We start from the raw sequence: 23,521 nt of genomic DNA, 5'->3' as shown, positions 1-23,521 counted from the left end.
GAACAGCAGTCACTGCTGGAATAGCCACAGGAGGCACATCCCCGGGCCTGCAGCAGTCTTTGGTTGAGGAGGCAGCACAAGCCCTGATAAAAACCAGGCATACACTTGCCTACTACAGGAACAGTTAGATTCACTTGCAGAGGTCACCTTACAAAATAGGCAGGCCCTTGATCTCCTAACTGCAGCAGAAGGGGGCACCTGCTTGTTCTTAAAAGAACAGTGCTGCTTCTTTGTTAACAAGTCAGGACAGGTTCAGGACAACATCAATGCCATCCTAGAGTCGGCCTCCAATCTCCAGACTTGAGGTGAGACCTCTAGGCCAGGGTGGATGTCCTTAATAATTCCCTTGGTCACCCTGTTACTTTGTTTACTGGAAATTCTTATATCAGGGCCAATCCTCATAAATTTTCTAACTACATTTATTTCATCCTGTCTAGAGGCCATCAAACTACAAATAGTCCTACATTCTCTGTCAGCCCTGGCGCCTACCTCCTCCTCATACCTATAACTACAACAGTGTACAAAGAACATATACTGAAGTACCCTGGAGAGACCCCCGGAGAACCTATAAGAGGTCACCCTAATAGGGGTCATCACCCCTCAACTCAGTAGGAAGCAGAAAGATGAGCCAATGCCCCCTACCCAATGATTTGGGCCTCTAGAATACAAAGTGGGGAGATGTTAGGTAGTTAGCAAGGGATTCCGGGTATCCTAGGGACGAAAGATTGTGCCCTGCCTTGGTGCAATTGCCCCACCTGGGAGGAAGGACAAGGGTGGGTCCCAGGCCCCCATCTTGGTCCTGTCCTCCCTTAATCCTGCCCTGAGCTACTGCCATACCTGGGTGAGGAGAGACTACCCTAGAATCTGCCAATCAGAACTTAGTGTACCAGCTAGCAGAAGACACTCTAGCCCACAGGCCAAGCTGCATAGGTACCATAGAGTCCGGAATTTGACCTAGAGCACCCCAGACGGGTAGTAAGACTCAGGCCATGCAACTCCAAACTCCAAAGTGGTTCCATGGTGATGTCTGAACAATAGGGAGGTCCCAATCCGGGCACTATAAAACAAGACTGAGACCATAATCAACCCTTTTTTTTGAGACAGAGCCTGGTTCCGTTGCCCAGGCTAGAATGCCATGGCATCAGCCTAGCTCACAGCAACCTCAAACTCCTGGGCTCAAGTGATCCTCCTGCCTCAGCCTCCCAAGTAGCTGGGACTACAGGTATGTGCTACCATGCCCAGCTAATTTTTTCCATAGTTACCTGGCTAATTTGTTTCTATTTTTAGTAGAGACAGGGTTTTGTTCTTGCTCAGGCTGGTCTCGAACTCCTGACCGCAAGCAATCCTCCCGCCTCAGCCACCCAGACTGCTAGGATTACAGGCGTGAGCCACCACAACTAGCCAAACCAACCCCTTTTTTTTTTTTTGCCCCTTCCTTTTGCTCTCTCTTTGCTGCAACAGTAGGTCCAATCATCATCTGTGGCACATGTATCACACTCTATAAACCTTTATCTTGCTCTTGCTCTATAATCCTATCTTTCTCTCCTCAATAAACCTCATTTTCGTGGTTGCCTTAAAAAAAATTCACTTAGTTCTACACTTATATTATGTGCACTGTACATATACTGTACTTCAGTAAAAAAGTTTTTTTTAAAAATTAAACTAAAAAAAATCAGTAAACTGGCCTGGCGTGGTGACTCATGCCTGTAATCCCAGCACTCTGGGAGGCTGAGGCGGGAGGTTCGCTTGAGCTCAGGAGTTTGAGACCAGCCTGGGCAAGAGTGAGATCCTGTCTCTTCTAAAAATAGAAAAAAAATTAGCCCAGCGTGGTGGCGTGTTCCTGTAGTCCCAGCTACTTGGGAGGCTGAGGCAGCAGGATCGCTTCAGCCCAGGATTTTGAGGTTGCTGTGAGCTAGGCTGACGCCACGGCACTCTAGCCCGGAATACAAAGCGACTCTCTCAAAAAAAACAAAAAAATCATCAAACTCTGGCTCCAAACTAACCTCCACGTCATTACTCCCCTACTTTGGATATTTTACATCCTTGAACATTTCTTGATGCTATTTACCTTCTGCTACCTCGAACTCCCCTTTTCTCTAATCTTCCTTTCTAGCCCCTATGTCCTTCAAGAATCAGCTCAAATCCCACACATCCTTAGGAAACTGGAAAAGGAGAGGACGGTTTATTCAGGGTCAGAACACTGAGGACAGAACTGAGTGGACAGAGGAAGTACACTTCTTACAAATTATTATAACTCTTTGTTTGATTCTCTCACTAGCCTGTGGATCCTTCAGCCCAAGTTCTGTGTCTCACTGTAGGCACTAGCATAAAACAATGTTTGATAATAAACCTTAAATAAATAACAAGGAACAGCAGGAAAAACTGCACTGCACGTCCCAGACTGAGAAGAGGCTTCTATGCACAGGGACTCTCCTCACTAAAACAAGATTGGTCCTCTCATCCTGGACCCTCTCACACACCATCCCCTACCGCAGGGAGCACCGCTGTCTGTCCCGCGCCAAATCCCAGTCCCCAGCGCAAACACTACTCCACACTGCAGCCCCTCCTCTTATCCCAACCTTCTTCGGACCACACCCCTCGGCTCAGGACTCCGAATGGGACACGCCCCCTCCGATTCCCATCCCTCAGGTGGTCCGGCCCCCAGGGCCCATACCTCACGACACCGCGCCCACGCCACCCCCGCCCCGTCAACAGCCCCGCCCTCGCGTCCCGGCCTCCCGCCCTCTCCCAGGACCCCACTAGCCGCTCAGTTCTCAGAACACCGCGCGCCTGCGGTCACTGCCCCCGCCTCCCATTCACAGAGGCCAGGACAGCGCAGGCGGGGCCTGACCGCGGACTGGAGCCGGCGCTCTCACCTCTCTTCCAAGAGCTCAGCGGGGACACCACCTCCACCCGCTCAGAAATGAACTCGGCCAGACTAGAGCGGAACAAGGCCGCCCGCACGGTCACGGCCACCACCAGCACAAGGGCCAAGGGAGCCGCCATGATAACTGGGGCGGGCGCGCAGGCGGGAAGGGAAGACGAGGCGGAAGAGCCTCGCGACCCGCGCGCCACCCTCTGTAGTCCCGCGGGCGGGCGCGCGCCGCTGCCGCCGCCGGACCGGCCGGGCATGGGGACTACCCCTCCCAGGAAGCCTTGCGGCGGGCCGGGCTGCGAGACCGCGCCGGGGAAGCGCTGCTGAAAGTAGACGCGAAAGTTGTCACTTGTGTGCGGTTGGGAGCGAGCTTGAAAGAGATGTTAATTTCACTCTTGTGTGCATGTTTTTAATGTTAAAATGATTACCTTTTATGTTTTTAAAGATTGTTCAATAACTATTATTTGCTTTACGATTTTTTTTGTTTGTTTTGCATCACACTTTTAATAACAGTAAAATGAAGTTATGTTAAAGTAGACAAAACTTAGAAGATAGTAAAGTATGATTGGTTTGCTTCAACTGCGTAGGGCTTCCCAGCACATGGAGTTCCCAGACTTGCAGTCAGGTTCCGGACTCATCCCTGCTCATCTGTGGCCAATGAGAAAGAAGGGCCTGACAGGGAAAGAGAAGGAGCCATTGGTGTACTTCCAAATGAGGGAACTCTTGGCAACATTCAAAAAACTCACACTTCCACTCTCAAAATCAAGAAACACACCATCCCGGCCCAGAGGTTTCTCGACATAACGAGGAACAATAGGGGAGGTGGTCAAGAGAGTCTCGTGATTATCCTCCTTCACACATAAAAGTAGAAATATGCCCTCAGATTCCAAGAGTGTGCGGTTCTTCCTTATCCAGGAATCCTTACAGACCCCTAGAGCCCAGTCTCTAGAGAGGTCCACATCCAGCTCCCAGTAATGTCTCCCAGAGGTGAAGGCCTGGACTCCCCACACAGCAAAGTAGTTAGAGCTGTCAGTATTCAAAGATGCATCTTCGTGGTCAGGTCTAAATATCAAGCTTCTCGCATCATCAATCATCATGATATGGTGATTGGTATGATATGGTATTCATTATGGAAGTAAATCTCCACTCGGAAGCAATTGAGCCTGTCCACCAGTCCGGTGATGGGCATTGCACTGAGTTCTGGATTCACAGGCTGGGGCATGTGCTTGCGCACGAACTCACTCCTTGTCAGTATATCTCCCAAATCCTGGAGCAGTTCCACATCTGGTTTATGGCATATTTCCATCAGTGTCCTATACATTTCTTTTAGTTGTTTCCTCTTTTCATGCATTTTGGCTTCACTTGTGTTAAGTTGCTGAAAAATCTCTTGGCTTTCCTGTTTCAGTCTCTGTATATGTTGTTTTTCTTCCTCTTGGAGAGCTGGAGGCAGCTTCCTATACTCATCCCCGATCCTCTTTGCCCATAGATACACATAGCCCACCCTTATTCTTCTCTCCTCATGTAGATCTCTATGATTTTCTTGGATCTTTTTCCATAAAGAACTTTGAGATGCTTTAAGATCTCCTCCAGGTGGTCCTCAGCTGCTACTTCAATGGGACAGTGTCTGTGAGCCCCATGGTCCTGGGAGTTAGAGCAGAGCAAACAGAGCAAGCTCTTGTCCACATCACAGAATATCTTTTTCTTCTCCTCGTGAGTCCCACATGATTGTTTATTGAATGGCAACTATCTGCCGGGCACTATATTGGGTTCTGAGGATACATTTTGGAGTTGTAGACACTTCCTAGCTCTGCGATCTTCAACAAGTCGCTTAACCTTTCTGTGCCGTGGGTCCCCCATCTGAAAAATGTACTGATAGTAGGCTTGCTAGAGACAATTGAGGAATGATTAGAAATTATGCCAGTTGCTTTTAAATGCAGCCATTATTGAAAATTAAATTATATGAACTTACAATTAAATAAATTATTTTAAAAACAAGGGAATAAGTACTCAAAATTCATCATTTCCTAATTATTTTATTACTTTTGAAAAATCTGTGCTCTATAGGTTATCAGTGTGGTAAATACTATATACCCCTGTCCTCTTCCCGAAAGGTGTTTGGTTACCTCAGGTTGGTAGCTTGAAATCCCTCCCGGTGGGAGTGTTTACACCACAGAAATCAGTAAACACGACAAATCAGGGGTTTGGGCTTTGGAGAGCCCATTGATAAGCACCACTTCATTAGTTAATGTATGAAAAGTGCTTATGATAAGTGCTTAAATATTAGCTGTAATACTATTAAATAAATGTACAAGAAAATGTCAGATCTGTGAAAAAAAATGAAACAGTGCATGATTGAGAATAACTTGGTGAAAGGATGGCGGTAACACTGGACAAAGTGAGCAGAGAAAGCTCTGGAAAGAGATGACATTTGAGCTGAGACCTAAAGGATGAGAAATCAAACAGAGCTTCCAAGCAGAGGGAACAGACTCTGAGTTACGAAACAGCAGGGTGTGTTTGAGGATCAGAAAGGAAACAAATATGGCTCAACTGGAGAAAGTAGAAGTTATGGATGAGGAGATGAGCAATCAGATAGCAACCTAATGGCCATGTTTGGGAATTTGGGCTTTATTCAAAGCACAATCCATGTGCTATTGGAGAATTTTAAACCAGAAAGTGATGCAGTGAGTCTATGTTTTTTTAAAAGATCTCTATGTCCCCAAGCATTGGGTATTAGGGAATATTGCAGTGACAAAATTGTACCCTCTACCTTTGTGGAACTTGGAGAGTAGTTAAAGAGATACGATTGTCTTAAGAATAACATAAGTACACTAGGTGTGGTGGCTCACGCCTGTAATCCCAACATTTTGGGAGGCCAAGGCAGGTGGATCACTTGAGGCCAGCAGTTCAAGACCAGCCTGAGCAACATAGTGCAACCTTGTCTCTACAAAAGGAAAAAAATTAGCTGAGCATGGTGGCAGGCAAGTCCCAGCTACTCTAGAGGCTGAGGCAGGAGGATTGTCTGAGCTCAGGAGTTTGAGGCTGCAGTAAGCTATGATCATGCCACTGCACTCCAGCCTGAGCAACAGAGTGAGACCCTGTCTCTAAAAAAAAAAGGAAAAAATTTAAAGAAAAAAGTTAAAAAAAAAAAAGACAGTAGCAGGGAGGGGGGCAAGGGCAACATACGTAACCTAAACATCTGTTACCCCCATAATATGCTGAAATTAAAAAAAAAAAGACAGTAATAACAGACAAATGCCCAAATGAGCAAAGGATTTGAATAGACCTCACCAAGGAAAATACACAAACGATCAATAAGCATGTAAAAAATGCTCAACATCATTAGTTATTAGGGAAATGCAAATCAAAACCACAAAAATGAGACATCATTTCAAACTCACTAGGATGGTTGTAATAAAAGACAGACAATAACAAGTGTTGACAAGGAAGTGGAGAGATTGGAACCCATACACATTGCAGGTAGAAACAATGCTGTAGCCACTTTGGACAACAGTTTGGCAGTGCTTCAAAATGTTAAACATAAAGTTGCCTTATGCCTCAGCGATTCAACAACTAGCTATGTATCTGAGAGAAATGAAAACATCTATCCACACAAAAACTTGGACATAAATGTTCATAGCTCATTCATAAAGGTAAAAAAATAGAAACAATCCAAATGTCCATTCTGTTTGCCCATGAATGGATAAGCAAAATGTAGTGTAACTATACAATGGAATATAATTGGGCAGTAAAAAATAATGGATAAACCTTGAAAACAGTATGCCAAGTCAAATAAGCCAGTCACAAAAGACCACATATTATATAATTCCATTTATATGAAATATTCAGAATGGGCAAATCCGTAGAGGCAGAAAGTAAATTAGTGGTTGCTTAGGCTGGGGGTTTTTGGGGGAGTAGGGGATAGGAAATGACTGCTAATGGGTACAGAGTTTCTTTTGGGGAAGATGAAAATGCTCTAAAATTAGATTGTGCTAATGCTTGTACTATTCAGTGAATATACTAAAAACCACTGAACTATACACTTTAAAATGGTGAATTTTATGGTGTATATATTTTTTTAGAGGAGTCTCACTATATCGCCCAGGCTAGAGTGCAATGACTATGCACAGGGTGATCATAGCACACTATAGCCTCGAACTCCTGGGCTCAAGGAATCCTCCCACTTCAGCCTCCAGAGTAGCTGGGACTACAGGTGCATGCCACTGTACCTACCTGGCTTATATCTCAATATCTTAAAAAACTGGTAAGTATCAGAAGCACTTGGGAGATATATTTTTAAAATGTTAATTTCCTAGTTCTGCCCTAGAGACTGTGATTCACTAGGCCTGGGGTGGAGCCCAGGAACCTGCATTCTTAACCTCTCCAGGTAATTCTAATGTTGGTAATTAGAAGCCACACCTCGAGAAACATAACCCTGAAGGTATAGGTATCCAGTAGCTTATGCAACAAAAAAATGAGAATAGCAATGATAGCCAGCAAGTCTTGAGTGCTTACTATGCATTAAGTACTATTTCAAGTGCCTTACTTGTATTATCTCATTTAATACATGTATTATTAAAGGTACTGTTATTTCTCCGTCATCACATGCATATGAAGAAACTGAAGCACAAAGAGCTTTAGTAATTTGTCCAAGGTCACACAGCTAGTAAGTAGCAGAAACAGGATCTGTATGTTAGCTTCAGATATTATGGTTAAGCTGTTCTCCCTGAAAAAATGGGAGAAATTTGGGTTGGGTTGGGTTAAGTTGGGTTGGATTGTTTTGTTGTTGTAGTTGAGGAGGAAGGCTAGAGAGTGGAAAGGAGGAAGATGATAAAGGAGTAGCAAGGGGATTTCTCTCCTGAGAAACCAGAGATCCCAGAAGATATGTGGGTTACCTGGAAAGGAAGAAATTCAGGCTCTGAGATATTTAGTAACCAGCATTAAGCCACACACCTGGGTAGTTTTTTCTTTAATATTTATTGAGTACCTACCATTCCCAGATCCTGTGCTAGACCGTGGAGATACAGCCTATCTAGTACATCTCTTTGATTTCAAATAGCAAACTGATTCTGGCTATCTTCAACATAAAGGAAATTAACTAGAAGGCCATTGGGGATCTTATAGAGTCAAACTTGGAATAGTCAGGACCCATGAGGGCAAGAACACAGGGCCTGGGTAGCAGAAACCTCCTATCAGGTCAACCATTCCACCACTGGAATGAGTGAACTTCAACCAGTTTTTAATGACATTGCACTGTGCCATTCAAGAGTCAGTGTTCTTGGAAAGAGCATGCGATTCATTGAGATCAGGTCCTGTACCTGCCTCTTGGCTATGCATAGGGCAGTAAGAGAAAAGTCAGATGATATGAGAAGTCAGATGATACATTTATCATGCTGGCCTTAGGACAACATAACCTAAAGGCAATTGGGTGAAGTTAATTCAATGACGACAAAAGGGTATGGTCATGAGCTGCATAAAGACATTTTGGTCAAAGATGGACTGCATATACAATTGTGGTCCCATACAAATATAATGGAGCTGAAAAATTCCTATAGTCTAGTGATATCATAGCCATCATAATATTGTGGCACAGTGCATTACCTTTTCTATGTTTAGATATATTTAAATTCACAGATACTTACCATTGTCTTACAGTTGCCTACAGTATTCAGTACAGTAACATGCTGTACAGGTTTGCAGCCTAGGAGCAATAGGCTATACCATATAGCCTAGATGTGTAGTAGGCTATACCATCTAGGTTGTGTACCCACTAATAATAATGACAGTAGGTTGGACATGGTGGCTCACCCCTGCAATGCCAGCACTTTGGGAGGCTGAGATAGGAGGATCTCTTGAGGCCAGGAGTTCAAGACCAGACTGGGCAACATAGCAAGACCCCATTTCTACAAAAAATAAACTGGATGTGGTGGTGCATGCCTATAGTCCTAGCTACTCAGGAGGCTGAGGTGGGAGGATTTCTTAAGTCCAGGATATGGAGGCTGCGGTGAGCTATGATAGCACCCACTATACTCCAGCCTGGGTGACAGAGCAAGATCCTGTCTCTTAAAAAAAATACGGTGGTAAGAAAGATACACAGTCCCTCCTATAATATAGTTTATAGTCTATCAGGGAGTCATACAAAATAGAAGTAAGCAGACAAAATAATTAGGAGTTGCTATTAGACCTATGAAGGCAACAGACCAGGAATGATGCTAATGAATGATAGAGGCCCTACTACAGAATAGAGGGTCAGGGAAAGCCTGTCTGAGGAGATGATATTTCAGCTGAGACCTAAAGGATGAGAAGGAGCCATGGATATAAAGAGTTGGCGATGGTGTGTGTGGCGCAGAGGGGATTGAGGTTACAATGAGCTTGCAATGAAGGAGGCCAATGTAGTCAGAGTGATGTGAGCAAGAGGTGAGACTGGAGAAGTAGGCAAGGGCCATGTGGCCTTTGTGGACCATGCTGCTAAGTTGGATTTTTTTTTCTTTTTTTTCTGTTTTTTTTTTTTTCTTGTTTTTGGTAAGTTGGCTTTTTATTCTAAGAGCAATGGTAAGTGCACTGAAGGGTTTCAAGTAGAGTTGGAACATGACTGCCATTTAGATTTTTTAAAAATCCCTCTGGCTACTGAGTGAAGAATGGATTGGAGGGAGTGAGGGTGGCACTAGGGAGACCAGTGAGGAGGCAGCCACAGCCAACCAGGGTAAAAGAAGCTGGTGGCTTGGACTAGGGCAGTGGCAGTGAAGGAGAGAAGTCGGTGGATTCAAGAGAGATTTGGGAGGTAGCATTGATAAATTGTTTCCCAAATCCCTCTACATCTTGTCGCTGTCTTCCAGATCCTGGCTCTTGTAAAGGTCTGACAGACTGTTCTCTGAGACTTTCATTAATAAAAATGTGAACAACAGTAAGGTAGAGCAGCAATCCCAGAGCAAAGAGTATACAAAAATCTTTAAAACACAACTGGGGACTTTTTCCCTTCCGGCTGCCTAATGACAAGCCACCATTACAAATGCCACAGGTGACTAGCCAGGCAAAGGAGTTCATGACAGCCCAAATGTTTCAGCAGAAACAAATGGCCATAGATGTCCTTTACCCTTGGAAGGCAACAGTACCTATCCAGAAATTTGAGAAAGAATAATCAAAATGTACAAGAACACAGCAGGTATTATCTTTGTCTTCAGATTTGAACCCACTTTGGTGGTGGCAAAACAGGCTTTGATAAAATTTACAGTTCCTTGGATTATGCAAAGAGAAAGCAACACAAACATAGACTTGCAAGATTTGGCCTAGATGAGAAGGAAACAACTCAAGAAAATCAGCAAAAGAAACACAAAAACAGAGTGGAAAAAGCCAGGAATGCTATAAAGGCAAAAAGGAGAATTAAAGACACAGCAATGGCTTGATCTGTGGGGACTATGCAGATTTTTCACTACATAAAAACTTAAAAGCAAACAATAATAATTCAGCCAAGTGGGTATGTGTGGAAGGCAGTAGCATGTAGGAAAAGATAATTAAAGGTATCCTTGAGATTAAAAAAACAAAAAGGGCCTGATCTAGTTCCTTGTACAGATTGGGAAACTAAGGCCCAGAGAGGAGTAATGCCAGGCCCAGGATCGCACAGTGAGTCAGTGGTGGCACTGGGCCCAGAAACCAGGGTTCTCACTATCGGTCTCTTGTGCTAGCAGCCTCCTGGTCCTGGGCTGGGGTCTCTGCTGGGACACACTGGGAGACCCGCACCAGCTCCCTCCTCAATCCTCCCCCCAAGTGTTATAAGGGCCCGAAAGGAACCAAGGATCTGGACTTACATAATGCCCTGAGGACAGGTTTCTGAGGCCCTGTCCCCAACCCTACAAATTTCCTTCCTGTCGCCTACCCATAATTCGCAATGCCCACAATTGGAAAAGCTATCCTGTTAGGAAAACAAGACCAAGATGTAAACTAGGCCTAAAACGGGACGGCTGTAGACTGGCTCCCCAATCCCCCAACTTTCTTTTTTTTTTTTTTGAGACAGAGTCTCACTCTGTTGTCCGGGCTGGAGTGTCGAGTCAGCCTCCCGAGTAGCTGGGACTACAGGCATGTGCCACCATGCCTGGCTAATTTTTTTATATATATATATTTTTTAGTTGTCCAGCTAATTTCTTTCTATTTTTTTAGTAGAGACCGGCGGGAGGGGGGGTGGTCTGGCTCTTGCTCAGGCTGGCCTTGAACTCCCGAGCTCAAATAATTCTCCCAGAGTGCTAGGATTATAGGCCCCCCAACTTTCTTTCTCTGAACCCTCTCCCTCCCCAGGAGCCACACTCTCCACAACTATGTATCCAGGCCACTCATGCCCTTCCCCAAAATATACACAGATTTCCCTGCTCTGGGAAAGGAGACAGATATAGTGGGCTTTGCTTGTTGCTTCCCCTTTTACTCTCTCCTAACAAGATGCCAGCTTTCTCAGCCATGTGATTTGAGTGAGATTGATCTCAGCCTCATTCCAGGAATGGGCCCTAAATGACTTAAACTAACCAATATGTGCCAAACCCCTAGCCATGGTCACTGGTTCGATCAGAGCCAACAAGGCTCAGTTCTGGGGTTTTAGATTCAGCCATTTGGGGGAATGGGCTTTTTCTCTTCTGTGGGGTTTGAGCTTAGAAGTGCCCAGACGTAGAAGCAGCTGGCAGCCCTTTGTGGAGCTTATACATACAAGACAAGGCAAAGGCAAGGCCTGCCTGATTTGACTATAAAGATACAGTGAGCCACCTTTAGATTTAGACAGTTTTTTACTTGCATAGACAGCAAGAAGAGGCCAGATCCTCGTGATCGTTGTCCCACACACTAAAAAGGATGACACCAAAACAAAAAAGATGCAATAATGACATGAGTTGTGGGGTGCTCCGTTGCTGAGGAGCCAATTCTAGACTGCAGGTAAGAAGTTTTATATTCTGCAGCTGCATTTTTTTTTTTTTTTTTTGAGACAGAGCCTCACTGTGTTGCCTGGGCTAGAGTGCCATGGCGTCATCTTCGGTCACAGCAACCTCAAACTCCTGGGCTCAAGCGATTCTACTGCCTCAGCCTCCCGAGTAGCTAGGACTACAGGCATGCGCCACCATGGCCGGCTAATTTTTTTCTATATATTTTTAGCTGTCCGATTAATTTCTTTCTATTTTTGGTAGAGACAGTGTCTCGAACTCCTGAGCTCAAACGATCCGCCCGCATCGGCCTCCCAGAGTGCTAGGATTACAGGCGTGAGCTACCACGCCGGCCTGCAGCTGCATTTTGAACAGAGTGGGGTGGAAAGTCCCATACGCCATCAGAACCTGGGAATCTGTAAAACTGTCTCATGACCACCTCCCGGGGGGAGAGGGAGGAAGGTGGGAGATGACCTCAGTGCCTTAGGAGCCTCCTCTTCTGCTATGCTCTGAGAGGAGCACAAGGCATTCTACCAAGATTCGGATAAGCTTCCCAAGTCTTTGCCTATATGGCCTATATAAATACATACAAGTTCCCGGGACTACCGCAGCAAAGCCATTTCCATATACTACCATGTGGTCGCAAAGAAAGAGCATGTCAATAATTAAACAACTCTTAGGAAGTGTTTTGGAGAAACTAGAAAAGACTAGATCTTAGGCCGGGTGCGGTGGCTCACGCCTGTAATCCTAGCTCTCTGGGAGGCCAAGGCGGGAGGATTGCTTGAGCTCAGGAGTTCGAGACCAGCCTGAGCAAGAGCGAGACCCCCGTCTCTACTAAAAAAGAAAAAATAGAAAGAAATTAGCCAAACAACTAAAAATAGAAAACATTAGCCAGGCATGGTGGCACATGGCTGTAGTCCCAGCTACCAGGGAGGCTGAGGCAGGAGGATTGCTTGAGCCCAGGAGTTTGAGGTTGCTGTGAGCCAGGCCGATGCCACGGCACTCTAGCCCAGGCAACAGAGTGAGACTCTGTCTCAAAACAAAAAAAAAAAAAAGAAAAGACTAGATCTTAGTTCCATTATTTGAGTCACTGGATCAAGCCTTGCCTAAAGGCAGTTATTGCTGAACACTTCAACCAAATTTTGTTTTAATCTAGTTTGAGTTGAGTCTTCAGTTACTTAGAATCAAAAGCTCTTAACCTAAACAACAGGAAATGAAACTCAGCCTCCCAAAGGACTCTCAGGCACTTCCCTGACTTCAATTGCCATGTTGATGACTCTTAGATCTTTATTTCCGGACTTCTCTGTTGAGATTTGGGTATGTGTATCAGACTATCTCCTGGACATCTCTACCCAGATATCCCAAAGTCATTTCAAACTCTAAATGTGTAAAACTGAGCTCATTATCTTCTTTCCAACAACTTCCTCCTCAATTCCTTATGTCAGTGAGTGGCACCTCTGATCTTTCAGTTGCTCAGCCAAAAACTTGAGCACCAGTCTTGATACCTCCCATTTCCTCATCTCTTGTTTACAATTCATCTTCCGGCTTCAACCTACATATCACTGAAATCCATCTACTTCTCTCCATCTTCACTGCCACCACCCTGGTCTAAGCCACCAGGATTTCTCACCTGGGTGTCTGCTCTACCCCTCTTCGTTGTCCTTGCCTGACACCATTAGAAACTCATAAAGATTGTTGAATGAATGAATGAACAAATCAATGCACAAATGAATGAATGAATATCACTAATTCCTCACTTAAAACACATCACTGGCTTTCTTTTCTTTCTTTTTTCTTTTTTTGAGACAGAGTCTCACTCAGTTGCTCTAAGTAGAATGCCATGGTATCAGCTTAGCTCACAGCAACCTCAAAGTCCCGAGCTCAAAGGATCCTCTGAGTATCTGGGACTACAGGCACACACCTTGACGTCTGGCTAATTTTTCTATTTTTAGTAGAGACGGGGTCTTGCTCTTGCTCAGGCTGATCTCGAACTCCCAAGCTCAAGCAGGCCTCCTGCCTCGGCCTCCCAGCGTGCTAGGATTACAGGCATGAGCCACTGTGCCCGGCCATCACTGTCTTTCCATTGCACTTAGTCTAAACACCAGAATCCTCAAGATGACCTGCAAGGCCAAGCATGGTCTGGCCTGCCTCTCTCTTGCCTCATCCTCCACTTTGCTGCTCAGTTTGCACCTGAGAAAATAAACTATCAATGTTCATTCCCTTGGTACATTCTACTTTTTACCCTCCAGCCCTCACCCCTAACAGTACTTGTCCTCATCTGGCAAAGTCCTACTTATCCTTCGAGATAAAGTTTCCTTCTTTATAAAGACATTTATCCATCAGGTAATCAGTTCTTTCCCTACACTCCCAAAGCACTTAGCTGCCTCTACCTGCACTTAATGATCACTATCTGATAGTTTCGTTATCTGAAGTTCTTGGGCATCTCATTTTTCTGTTCATTGGTCTACTGAATCTTATTCGTAGTGAATTGTTTTCCTGTATATTTCATATGTTTAGATTATAAGCTAATGCTTGAAAGGGTTTTATGTATAGGAAACCCGCATAGCCTGCAATGAGAGGGAGAGGCCCCTCCAGAGAGGATTTGTTTGTTTCCTCCAGGCATCTGAGAGATCATTTCAGGGTGGGTATTCTTTCATGTTAATTTCTCAACTTCGGGATTCCCAGCCATGGAAACAATGTAAATGTGAACCCTATACTCACAGAGGGCAGGTATGTGGTTTCAAATTCTCAGAAGATAATTCCCCCCTCACCCAAAGACAAGGTCAAGATGGACACATATCCTCTTTATCTCCCTTTGTTAGTAATCACGTGTTTGTTTGTTTTCCTCCTAGTCTCCTCTTTCATTCTGCGTGTGGCCCTTCAAGGGTTCTAGATTTAATAAGGATCTTAGTGCCAACCCCTAATTTCATGTAAACCCAAGACTTCATCTCCCTAAACTGTTAAAACTCAACCTGTTGCAGGTTCTGTTGTGCATTTAAAAGGATGTTTGGACTGGGTGTGGTGGCTCACGCCTTAATTCTAGCACTCAGGAGGCAGAGGCAGGAGGATCACTTGAGGTCAGGAGTTTGAGACCAGCCTAGTCCCAGCTACTCGGGAGGCTGAGGGAGGAGGGTCGCTTGAGCCCAGGAGTTTGAGGTTGCTGTGAGCTAGGCTGATGCCACAGCACTCTAGCCCAGGCAATAGAGTGAGACTCTGTCTCAACATAAATAAATAAATAGAAGGATGTTTGTTGTTTTTATTTCCAGCATCTCCCTGTGTTATGTAGCAGGAAGTTCCAGGTATTGTCAGAAAAGGAAGTCCAACTCAATCCTTAGTGTCACTGTCTGTTTACTTGTCTATTTTCTCCCTGAGTATCAAGCTCTGGGAGGGCAGAAACTGAAGATGACTCATCTCTGGGATGAAACATCAGGCCCGAGACCTGGCACAAAGTAAATGTTCAGTGCATTTGTTGATACTGAACCTCCACTTGGACACTTCTAGTGATGAGGAGCTCACCTTCTCCCAAGGTGGCCTTTTTCCTTTAGAAAGGATATGTGTTACCTGAGTGGCCACCCAGCTAATGGGGACAGCCTGCCCTTCATCTATGTGCATCCTTCCCAACACTCAGCTTACCCTCCCGATTCTGCAGGGTGGTGGTGGGGAGGTAAGGGGTTAGACATCCTAGTGATAACTGACACTTTGAGCTTGGACTCAGAAGGGAGCACATGGGCCAGTTCTAAGACATAAACCTAGGGCTCTCATGCATCGTTGGTGGAAGTCTAAAGTGGGACATTTGGGGAGAGTGATTTGACAGGATCTATTAAATTAGAAATGTGTATACCTCCTACTCTTGCAATTCACCTCTCTGAGTCTATTCTATACCTACAAGGATAGTCACTATAGCATTGTTCGTGGCAGCAAAAAATTGAAAAGCACCTAAATGTTTATCAATAGGTGTCTAAATAAATAAACTCTCTATGGCCATACAATGGAAAACTGTGAGGCAGATTTTTTTGTCTTTATTTTTATTTATTTTTTTAATAAGGTAGATCCATGTGTATTGAGATAGGTAGAATTCCAAGACATATTGCTGTGAGTCTGCAGGATGGAGTATTATATCATATATTTATGTAAAAACAGTATAAATTGGTATATCATGGGGGTTATTTGGTCAACTTTTAAAATGCTATTTAAACTTTTTAAATTAGCTGGGCATAGTGGTATGTGCCTGCAGTCCTAGCTGCTCCAGAGGCTGAGGCAGGAGGATCACTTGAGTCTAGGAGTTCAAGGCTGCAGTGATCTATGATCATGTTACTGCACTCCAGACTGGGTGACAGAGTGGGACACTACCTCAATAGGATATAACCACTCCAGGCAAAGGGGTGAGGCTGACTCTCCTCCTTCTGAGTGAGGATTCATGTCATGTCCTTTGTCCCACTTACCTTCCCCAAGGATAGCCAGGCTCAGACGGAGGCACCTGGACTACTCCTGGCCTCATTCCAAAGAGCCTCTCCTGTCACCTCTCACCCACTTGGCTCCTTGTCACCGGTATTCCAGGCTGACAATCAGTGCAGATCAGCTATAGGATTGTATTCCTAGAGGGCCCCATCACTATAAGGTTGGGCAGAGCCAGCCCAGGAAAAATGGGACATCTGGCTCTGAACTCTTACCTCTTTGTTCTTTCCCTTTGATACCCTGCCACCTCTTCCTCCCCACCCCCAATCTGTATTTCTCTCTCAGTCCATTCAGTGGAGAGAGGGTATCTAAAAAATCCATTCCGCTAGATGTGTAGGGATTTAGTGTTCCCCTTCTCTTGACTAGCTGTATTTTAGCAGGCATCTAAAGAGGGCAGTGCTTAACTTAATGCGGGAAGACACAATAGTGGTGAAATTTCTGGCACCAGTGAAGAAGGGGGCCTGAGGCAAAAAGGCTTTTCTCAGCCTGGGCAACATAGCAAGACCCATCTCTACAAAAAATTAGCTAGATGAGGTGGCACAAGCCTGTAGTCCCTAGCTACTCAGGAGGCTAAAGTGGGAGGATGTCTTGAGCCCAAGAGTTTGAAACCACTAGCCTGGGCAATATAGGGAGACCCTGTCTCAAAGAAAGAAAGAAAGAAAGAGAGAGAGAAAGAGAGAAAAGAAGAAAAGGAACAGAAAAGCCTTTAGAAACCTCCTGGCTCCTGGAACATACAAAGCAATCAATGAATACTAGGCTGTTAGCCATGGTTATTGTTACTTGCACAGTTACTATTTTTGTTTTTGTTTTTGTTTTTAAGGAAAGAACTAAAATCCTTTGAAGACCACTGCAGAACAAAAATTAAATCTGCCGAGTGAATAAATCATCTGGATACAGAGTGAAGAGTTAGTAGTCACTAGTTTTCTAATCCGACCCAAGTCAGGTACAGTTGTCATGAGAAAGGAAGTTCTTGAACAAAATCTAAGTAAAGCGATGCTCTGACCAAAGTCTGTGACAATTTAATTTGAAAGATGGAAAATATCTTATCTAGAAGTTATGAACTGCTGAACTTGTCCTTTCTCGAAGGAGTTGTCAATGTTGATTTTGTTTGCATGGGTCAGTGGTCATATTGTATTTTCTTAATTTACATGTTTCTAAATTGAGTAAGTATATTTCAATGTCGCCTTTTTTTCATTTTATACTTCACTTTGTTGAAATATATGAGTGTTGATAAATGTATGCACCCATGTAACCAACTCTACAGTGAAAATATGGAATACTTCTATCATTCCAGAAAGTTCCCTCACTCCCCTTTGTAATTGGTCCTTCTACCTATCCCCTGGCAAACACTGATTTACTTTCTTTCAGTGTATGTTACTTTTGTCTGTTCTCAAATTTCATAATTCTATTGTTGTATAACAACCCTCCACAAACCTAGTGCCTCAAGACAACACCCATTTATTAGCTCACGGTTCTATAAGTCCAGGCACAGCTCATCTGGGTTCTCTGCTTGGGATTCCACAAGGCTACTGAAGTCAAGGTGTTGGCCAGCTGTGGGAGGCTCAGCTGGGGAAAGATTGACTCCCAAGCTCCCTCAGGTTGTTGGCAGAATTCATCTACTTGTGTCTGTATTGCTGAGGGCCCTGTTTTCTCACTACCTCTTAGCAAAGGACCATTCTTAGCTTCTAGAGGCCCTTGGGTCATTGCCATGTGGCTCTCTCCACAACATGGTGGTTTGCTCCTTCATGGGAGTGTCAGCTGGTTGAAAAAATGATTTTATGTGGTAAAAATACTGTACATTTTTTACACAAAGGCTTTATCATTTTTGTTTTTTATCTTTGTACACATATGCACATAAAATATTTATGGACATTGTTGAATACACAGAAATATGCACCAACTCATTAGCTCTGTGAAGTTTCCTCAGCAGCCTGAGCCTCAATTTCCTCATCTGTTAAATGGGGATAATAATGATGCCCATCTTGGAAGGCTACAAGCACATAGTAAATGCTCAGTAAATATAAGCTGCTGATTAAATTAGTTCTAAGGAACAGACAGGGTCTAGACAGAGGGGGATTGGATGGGAAAGGGGCAGGGCTCCCTAGGTGGAGGAAATTGCAAGAGCAAAATCCTGGGAGCAGAAAAGCTGGTGGTGATTTGGAGTGTGTTCATTTGCATAGTGTGTGTATGTGTGTGTGTGTGTGTGTGTGTGTGTGTGTGTGTGTGTGTGTGTGTGTGTGTGCATACAGAGAAGGCTAAAAGAGAGGGTGAGGACAGCTTCACTCACCCCTCATTATTCACTGGATGCTTCCTCTGTACCAGGTACCAGGAGAGGGTGCCTGGCTGGCAGTGTGAATTCCAGCCTGGAGGTGGCAGGGAGCCTGGAAGAGCTGCGAGCAGGAAAGGGAAGTGGCCTGAGCTTCAGGGAATTTATTTGCTCCTTGAAGAGTGGTTGGTTCAGCAGGAGGGAACACGCCCCCTGCCAACCCTCTCCTCCCCAGCCTCAAGGCCTACTGGGGATCCAGTTTGCAAGCCAAGTCCCAGGAGGGAGGTATAGAATCTGGCCCTGCCTGGGCAAGACAGAGAAGGACCCCAGATGCCGCTTCCTTTCCTTCTGCTCCTTGTATGGCCTCAGAGCTGTCTCTTCTAACCACCTGGGGCCAGGGAGGAACACAACCGTTTCTCTGTCAAAGTTCTAAATGTGGGAGTTCATGCAGGGCACTCACACCAGAGCAGCTCACTTGGGTACTTGCCCACACTCACAAACATGCCCCTGGAACCCCAAAGACACTGCCCCTCCCTCACACCACAGGCAGATGGACTAAAACGAAGCTAGGCTTTTGCCTTCCTGCCACCTGCCTCTCGTCTCTGAAATGAATCCTGTACTGACCATCGCCTCCTCACTGACAGAGGCTTTAAGCACAGTTCACACAAACCTGATGCCTGGAGGTTGAGACTGGGAGATATGTTAAGGGAGCATGGAGCCAGCCATTTTGCAGATGGGGAACCTGAGGCTGAGAAAGAAAGCGATTTGCCGAGGGTTAGGCAGTGAGTCCAGGACAGACCAGGATTGAAATCCGGATTTAGTGAGAATCAGGCCATAGTCTTTTTCGTGGTATACACACACATACATAACACACACACATACCACAGTTACCCTCAAATTCAGACATCTCTGAGTTAAACAGCAAAGCTTTCTGAGTAGAAGTTCTTGGGGATATGGCTCCTTGTTAAGGTATAGACCCATCTGTTGGGGGAATTTGGGGATTATGTCTTCCCTAGCTGGCTTTACCAATTAAACTTTTCCCCCTCTCTGTCTCAGTTTCTTCACCAATAAAATGGGAAGAATTTATTATCTACATCAGAGAGTTTCCTCTCAGCCTCAGCCTCTATCTTAAGGTGGGGAAGGGCAGGGGAGGGGAGTGGTGAGCCAGTTCTCCAGTCACGCATACAGACTGGTTCATACCTGCGAGTACACGCAAGGTCCCATGAGGGACACACCCAGGCTGACACATCTCTGCCCTTTGAAGTTCAGGGGGGTGCTGGCAAGCTCGTGGGGAGCCCCCAGGGCTCTGTGAGGGCAAGCCCCGGGTGTAGACAGGAATAGAAGGATGGCCTCTTGACCTCCAGTGCTGGAGCCCATAAAATTGGGCAGGTACTTACACCTGGGCATGGGTTAGATGGCTGCGGGTATCTGTTAACCCTGTGGGTATGAGCTCATGTGCATGTGTGTGTTTGTGTACGGATGCCTTCATGCCTATGCATAGATGCCCATATATATCTATGTGTGCACACAGGAATGGGACTCCACATCTGACTGGACAGGGGACTCCAGGATTACCCCCAGCATGATGCCCACTGACTCTTTTTACAGCCCCCAGGCCCAGGCCAGGGCCTCAGAATACTATGCCCATTCCCTGGGGTCAGGGTTAGTAGGTGGCTCTACTGCTGTGTGATTCCAAGCAATATCTTGACCTTTCTGACCTCAGCACACCTCCATTTCCTCACCTATAAGATGAGCGTTTGGATGAGTTGAGGTCTGAGGTCTCCTCCAGCCCTGATGATAAACCTCTGTAGTGGAGAGGAGGATGTGTCCCAGGGGTTTCAGGAGGGGACTCCACTGGGCTCCAGCCCCCTACTTCCATAGGTACCTCTGACTCTACAGAGAAACGGAAGACTGGGATCTGTCCTAGTAGCCCGGACATGGGGTTCAGCTAACGCTGGGAGCAGAATCCAGGTCATTTACAGTACCAGAGTGTTGCCAAGGCTCCCCTTCTCTGGGCTTGGGGAACCAGAATGCTGTGCCCAACAGAACATTGCCTATACCAGGATAGAAGGTCCAGGGGAAGCCTCCTATACCAGTTGCCCTTCTCAACCTTCAGGCTGTAACCACTGAGCCTTTGATGAAAGTCTAGTCTTGCCAGACTGACCACAGGCTGGGTGGGGGGAGCATATGGACAAAGACCCTGTCCCTGGATGCCAACCATCCACTTGAAACGATACATACACACACAATTAGTCATCATCATTTACTGTTTATTGAACAAATATATGACTGTCCATCAAGGTAGCCACTGACACATGGGTAAGGACAAGGCAGGCTACCTAGAGGAAAAAGGGGTGAGTAGAATCTCGAAGACAAGAAAGATCTGGATTTCAGAAAGTTCTGAAGAAAGAATTCCAGACAGGGGAAACAGTTTGAGCAAAAGTGTGGATGGAGGTGGGAGGGTGTTGGAGAGCCAGTGAGGAGTCTGGCTTTAGCACAAAGTGCATGTAGGAGAGGAAACGGAGCTGGAGCTGGGGAGATCTGGGGCTGGATCCGAAGGGCCATGAATGCTGTGTTAGGAGTGTGGGGCTTTGTGAGCCACATAAGATTGTAGAACAAACAAGTGGTGTGAAAGAAGAGGTGTTAGGGATTATTTAGTTTAAGTCAGCAAGGAGGTCAAGAAAGGGTATGAGGTTAGCAGGAAGTGGCTGTGATGGGGAGAGGCTCAGGGTTGCATGCAATTAGGACACTTTGGGGACAACACTGCAAGGGCCACAATGCCACTCCCCCTCTTCCTCAGAAGCCTCTGGGTATTATTTCCTGGATCCTTCTCCTTTGCCAGGGCTGAGGAGTCTCTAAGGAGTTTCAGTCTAGGCTGGGACAGGGCTTTATCACTAGAGCATGAACCCTGGCCTCATGCACCTATTAGATCTCAGATCTTCCCTAACCAGCCCTGCTCTACCGAGGAAGGACCCAGAACTTCTGGCCCTGAAGATTCTGAGCACGTGTATTTGTGGTTTCTTCCCAGGCATCTCCCAGGCCATTGGGAGAGCAGAGGCATAGAGCACAGGATTGGCAGAATCCTGAGGAGAGTTTGGAAGAATCTTACAATGTCAGCTCTAGAAGGAAGCCTGAATTTGTTAGGTTTGACAGATAAAAAACCCAAGACCCAGAGAAGTAACATGACTTGAAGTCACACAGCAAGTTTGGGGCACAGTCAGGACTCGAACCCAGGTCTCCCTGGGGAGGCTGAAGCATCCTAGGGTTTAGACTATCTGGTGCATGTAGAAAGTGGAGAGGGTGAGGGCCAGGAACTATGGGTTCAAATCTTGGCTCTGCCATTGACTATAGCTTTGTGATCTTGGGAAGTCACTTGGGCTCTCTGTTTCCTCAACTGTAACATGGGAATAATACCCATCTTTTGGGCTGTTGTGAATATACATAATAAAAAACACATATAAAGTACCATAGCACAGCGCCTGGCACACAGTAAGTGTTCAATAACACCACAGTCAGCTAGTGGTCCGGTAGTGGCAATAGCAAATGCTCAATAAATGTTCGTTGCATGGATTATTGAATATGAGTTCACATACTAACAATGAGATTTATTTGTGAGACTCAGTTTCTCCACGTGTAAATCAAGACTCATAATCAACCCCTGTCCTGTCACTCTTCTGCGCAGCCCTGGTAGCGACGTGGATTAAATAAGGTGAGTAAACGTTCAAAGGCAGAGCAGTCTCTAGGTCAATGTTTTCTTAGCCCAGAGCAATTCCTTTCCAAGTCCTCCAGCTTGCAAATTTTCCCGTCAGCTTCACTGACTCCTCTACACTTGCAGGGGCTCCCCCGGAACCGGGGAAAGGGGATGTTTCTCAAGCCTGCTGAGCTGAGGAAAAATGGGGTGGGAAGGCAGAAAATGTGTAGGAATGAGGGGGTGAGACAGAAAAGGAAGGGAGGGCAGGGAGAAGGGTGGTGAGGGGAGCAGAGGTGCACGACGTGGTGTGGAGTTGGGGACTTGGATGTATGATTCAGATGAAAGGATTTGGGGAGCAGTAAAGAGGTGAGGGCGCTGCGGTAGGCGGAGGGAGTCAGGAAAATGAGGATCCCGTAGGAAGGAGCGCAGATCCTCCGTAGGAGCAAAGGTGTAGATGTCGCCGAGGGGGAAGGGGTCCAAGCTCCCGGCAGTCGCCTCTCCGGGCGGCCCCCAGGCTGCGAGCGCGGCTTCGGGGCAGTAACGAACTCGCAGCAAACCGCGGAGGGGGCGGGGCGGGGGGATCCGCGGCCTGGGATTGGCCGTCGCTCCGCCGGCCGGTGACGCGAGGCGGGCGGGCCCCTTTGTGACATCACAATCAGCTGTTTGAACCTTCCAATTTGTGCCGTGAGCCCCGCCGCGGCGGCGCACAGACTCAAAGCCCCGCGGGCGAGCGCAGCAGCCCGAGCGCCAGACCGCTCGCCCTGCCGCCGCCCCCGCTCGGTCCCCGCGATGCGGCCCGGCCTGTGAGCAGCCGGCGACCCTGGGACGCTCCGCCGCACAACTACCTCAGCGCCGCCCCAGCCCCCAGGTGAGTCCCGACCAGCTTTGGCCTGGGGGGCTCTCCGCGCCCCCGGACACGCCCTGCACCCCCCGCTCCCGGGCCTTTGTCTGTCTCCGCCGGCGGCCGCCGGGGCTGCGTTCCCAGCTCCCGATTGGTAGCCGCACGCCCGGTAGACCATGACGTTGCTCTATTTGCATATGACATTGAGACGTCACCAAGGCCGGCACCGCCTCCCGCCTCGGGTCGCTTGTCCTCCGGTGACCCTGTGGCCGCCGTATTGGGGCTGGGCCATGGGTGAGAGTCGCTGAAATCCAAGGGGGGCCGGAAGGGGCTGGGTGATTTTCTGGGCTAATCCAGGGGCTTGGGTCAGGCCTCTGATCCCCTACTTTCTCCTTCCGATCTCAGAAGGAGTCAGACGGCGCTGCTGGGTCTAGGTTGAGGGGGTCGTCGAGTTCAGGGCGTCCTCGGACTCCAGGTCGCTGGGGCGGCACCAGATGGTGGT

General features: G+C 46.5%; 1 protein-coding gene and 1 pseudogene across 1 annotated transcript in view; both read right to left on the bottom strand.

Moving 5' to 3' along the window:
- PIGU (phosphatidylinositol glycan anchor biosynthesis, class U) overlaps positions 1 to 3,189 on the bottom strand; it is a 103,447-nt gene extending 100,258 nt beyond the window's left edge. Inside the window, exon 1 of the mRNA XM_012637720.1 lies at positions 2,877 to 3,189. Within this exon, the coding sequence (XP_012493174.1) occupies positions 2,877 to 3,132 (256 nt within the window). The 5' untranslated portion in view covers positions 3,133 to 3,189. The remainder of the gene's footprint in view (positions 1 to 2,876) is intronic.
- A 330-nt stretch (positions 3,190 to 3,519) lies between these two features.
- On the bottom strand, positions 3,520 to 23,197 carry LOC105827514 (annotated as a pseudogene).
- Between the last annotated feature and the right edge of the window lie 324 nt (positions 23,198 to 23,521).

The sequence above is a fragment of the Propithecus coquereli genome, unplaced genomic scaffold, assembly GCF_000956105.1.
Source record: "Propithecus coquereli isolate 6110/MARCELLA unplaced genomic scaffold, Pcoq_1.0 Scaffold122, whole genome shotgun sequence".
Taxonomy (NCBI): Eukaryota; Metazoa; Chordata; class Mammalia; order Primates; family Indriidae; genus Propithecus; species Propithecus coquereli.
This window is presented reverse-complemented; position numbering and strand designations above follow the sequence as displayed.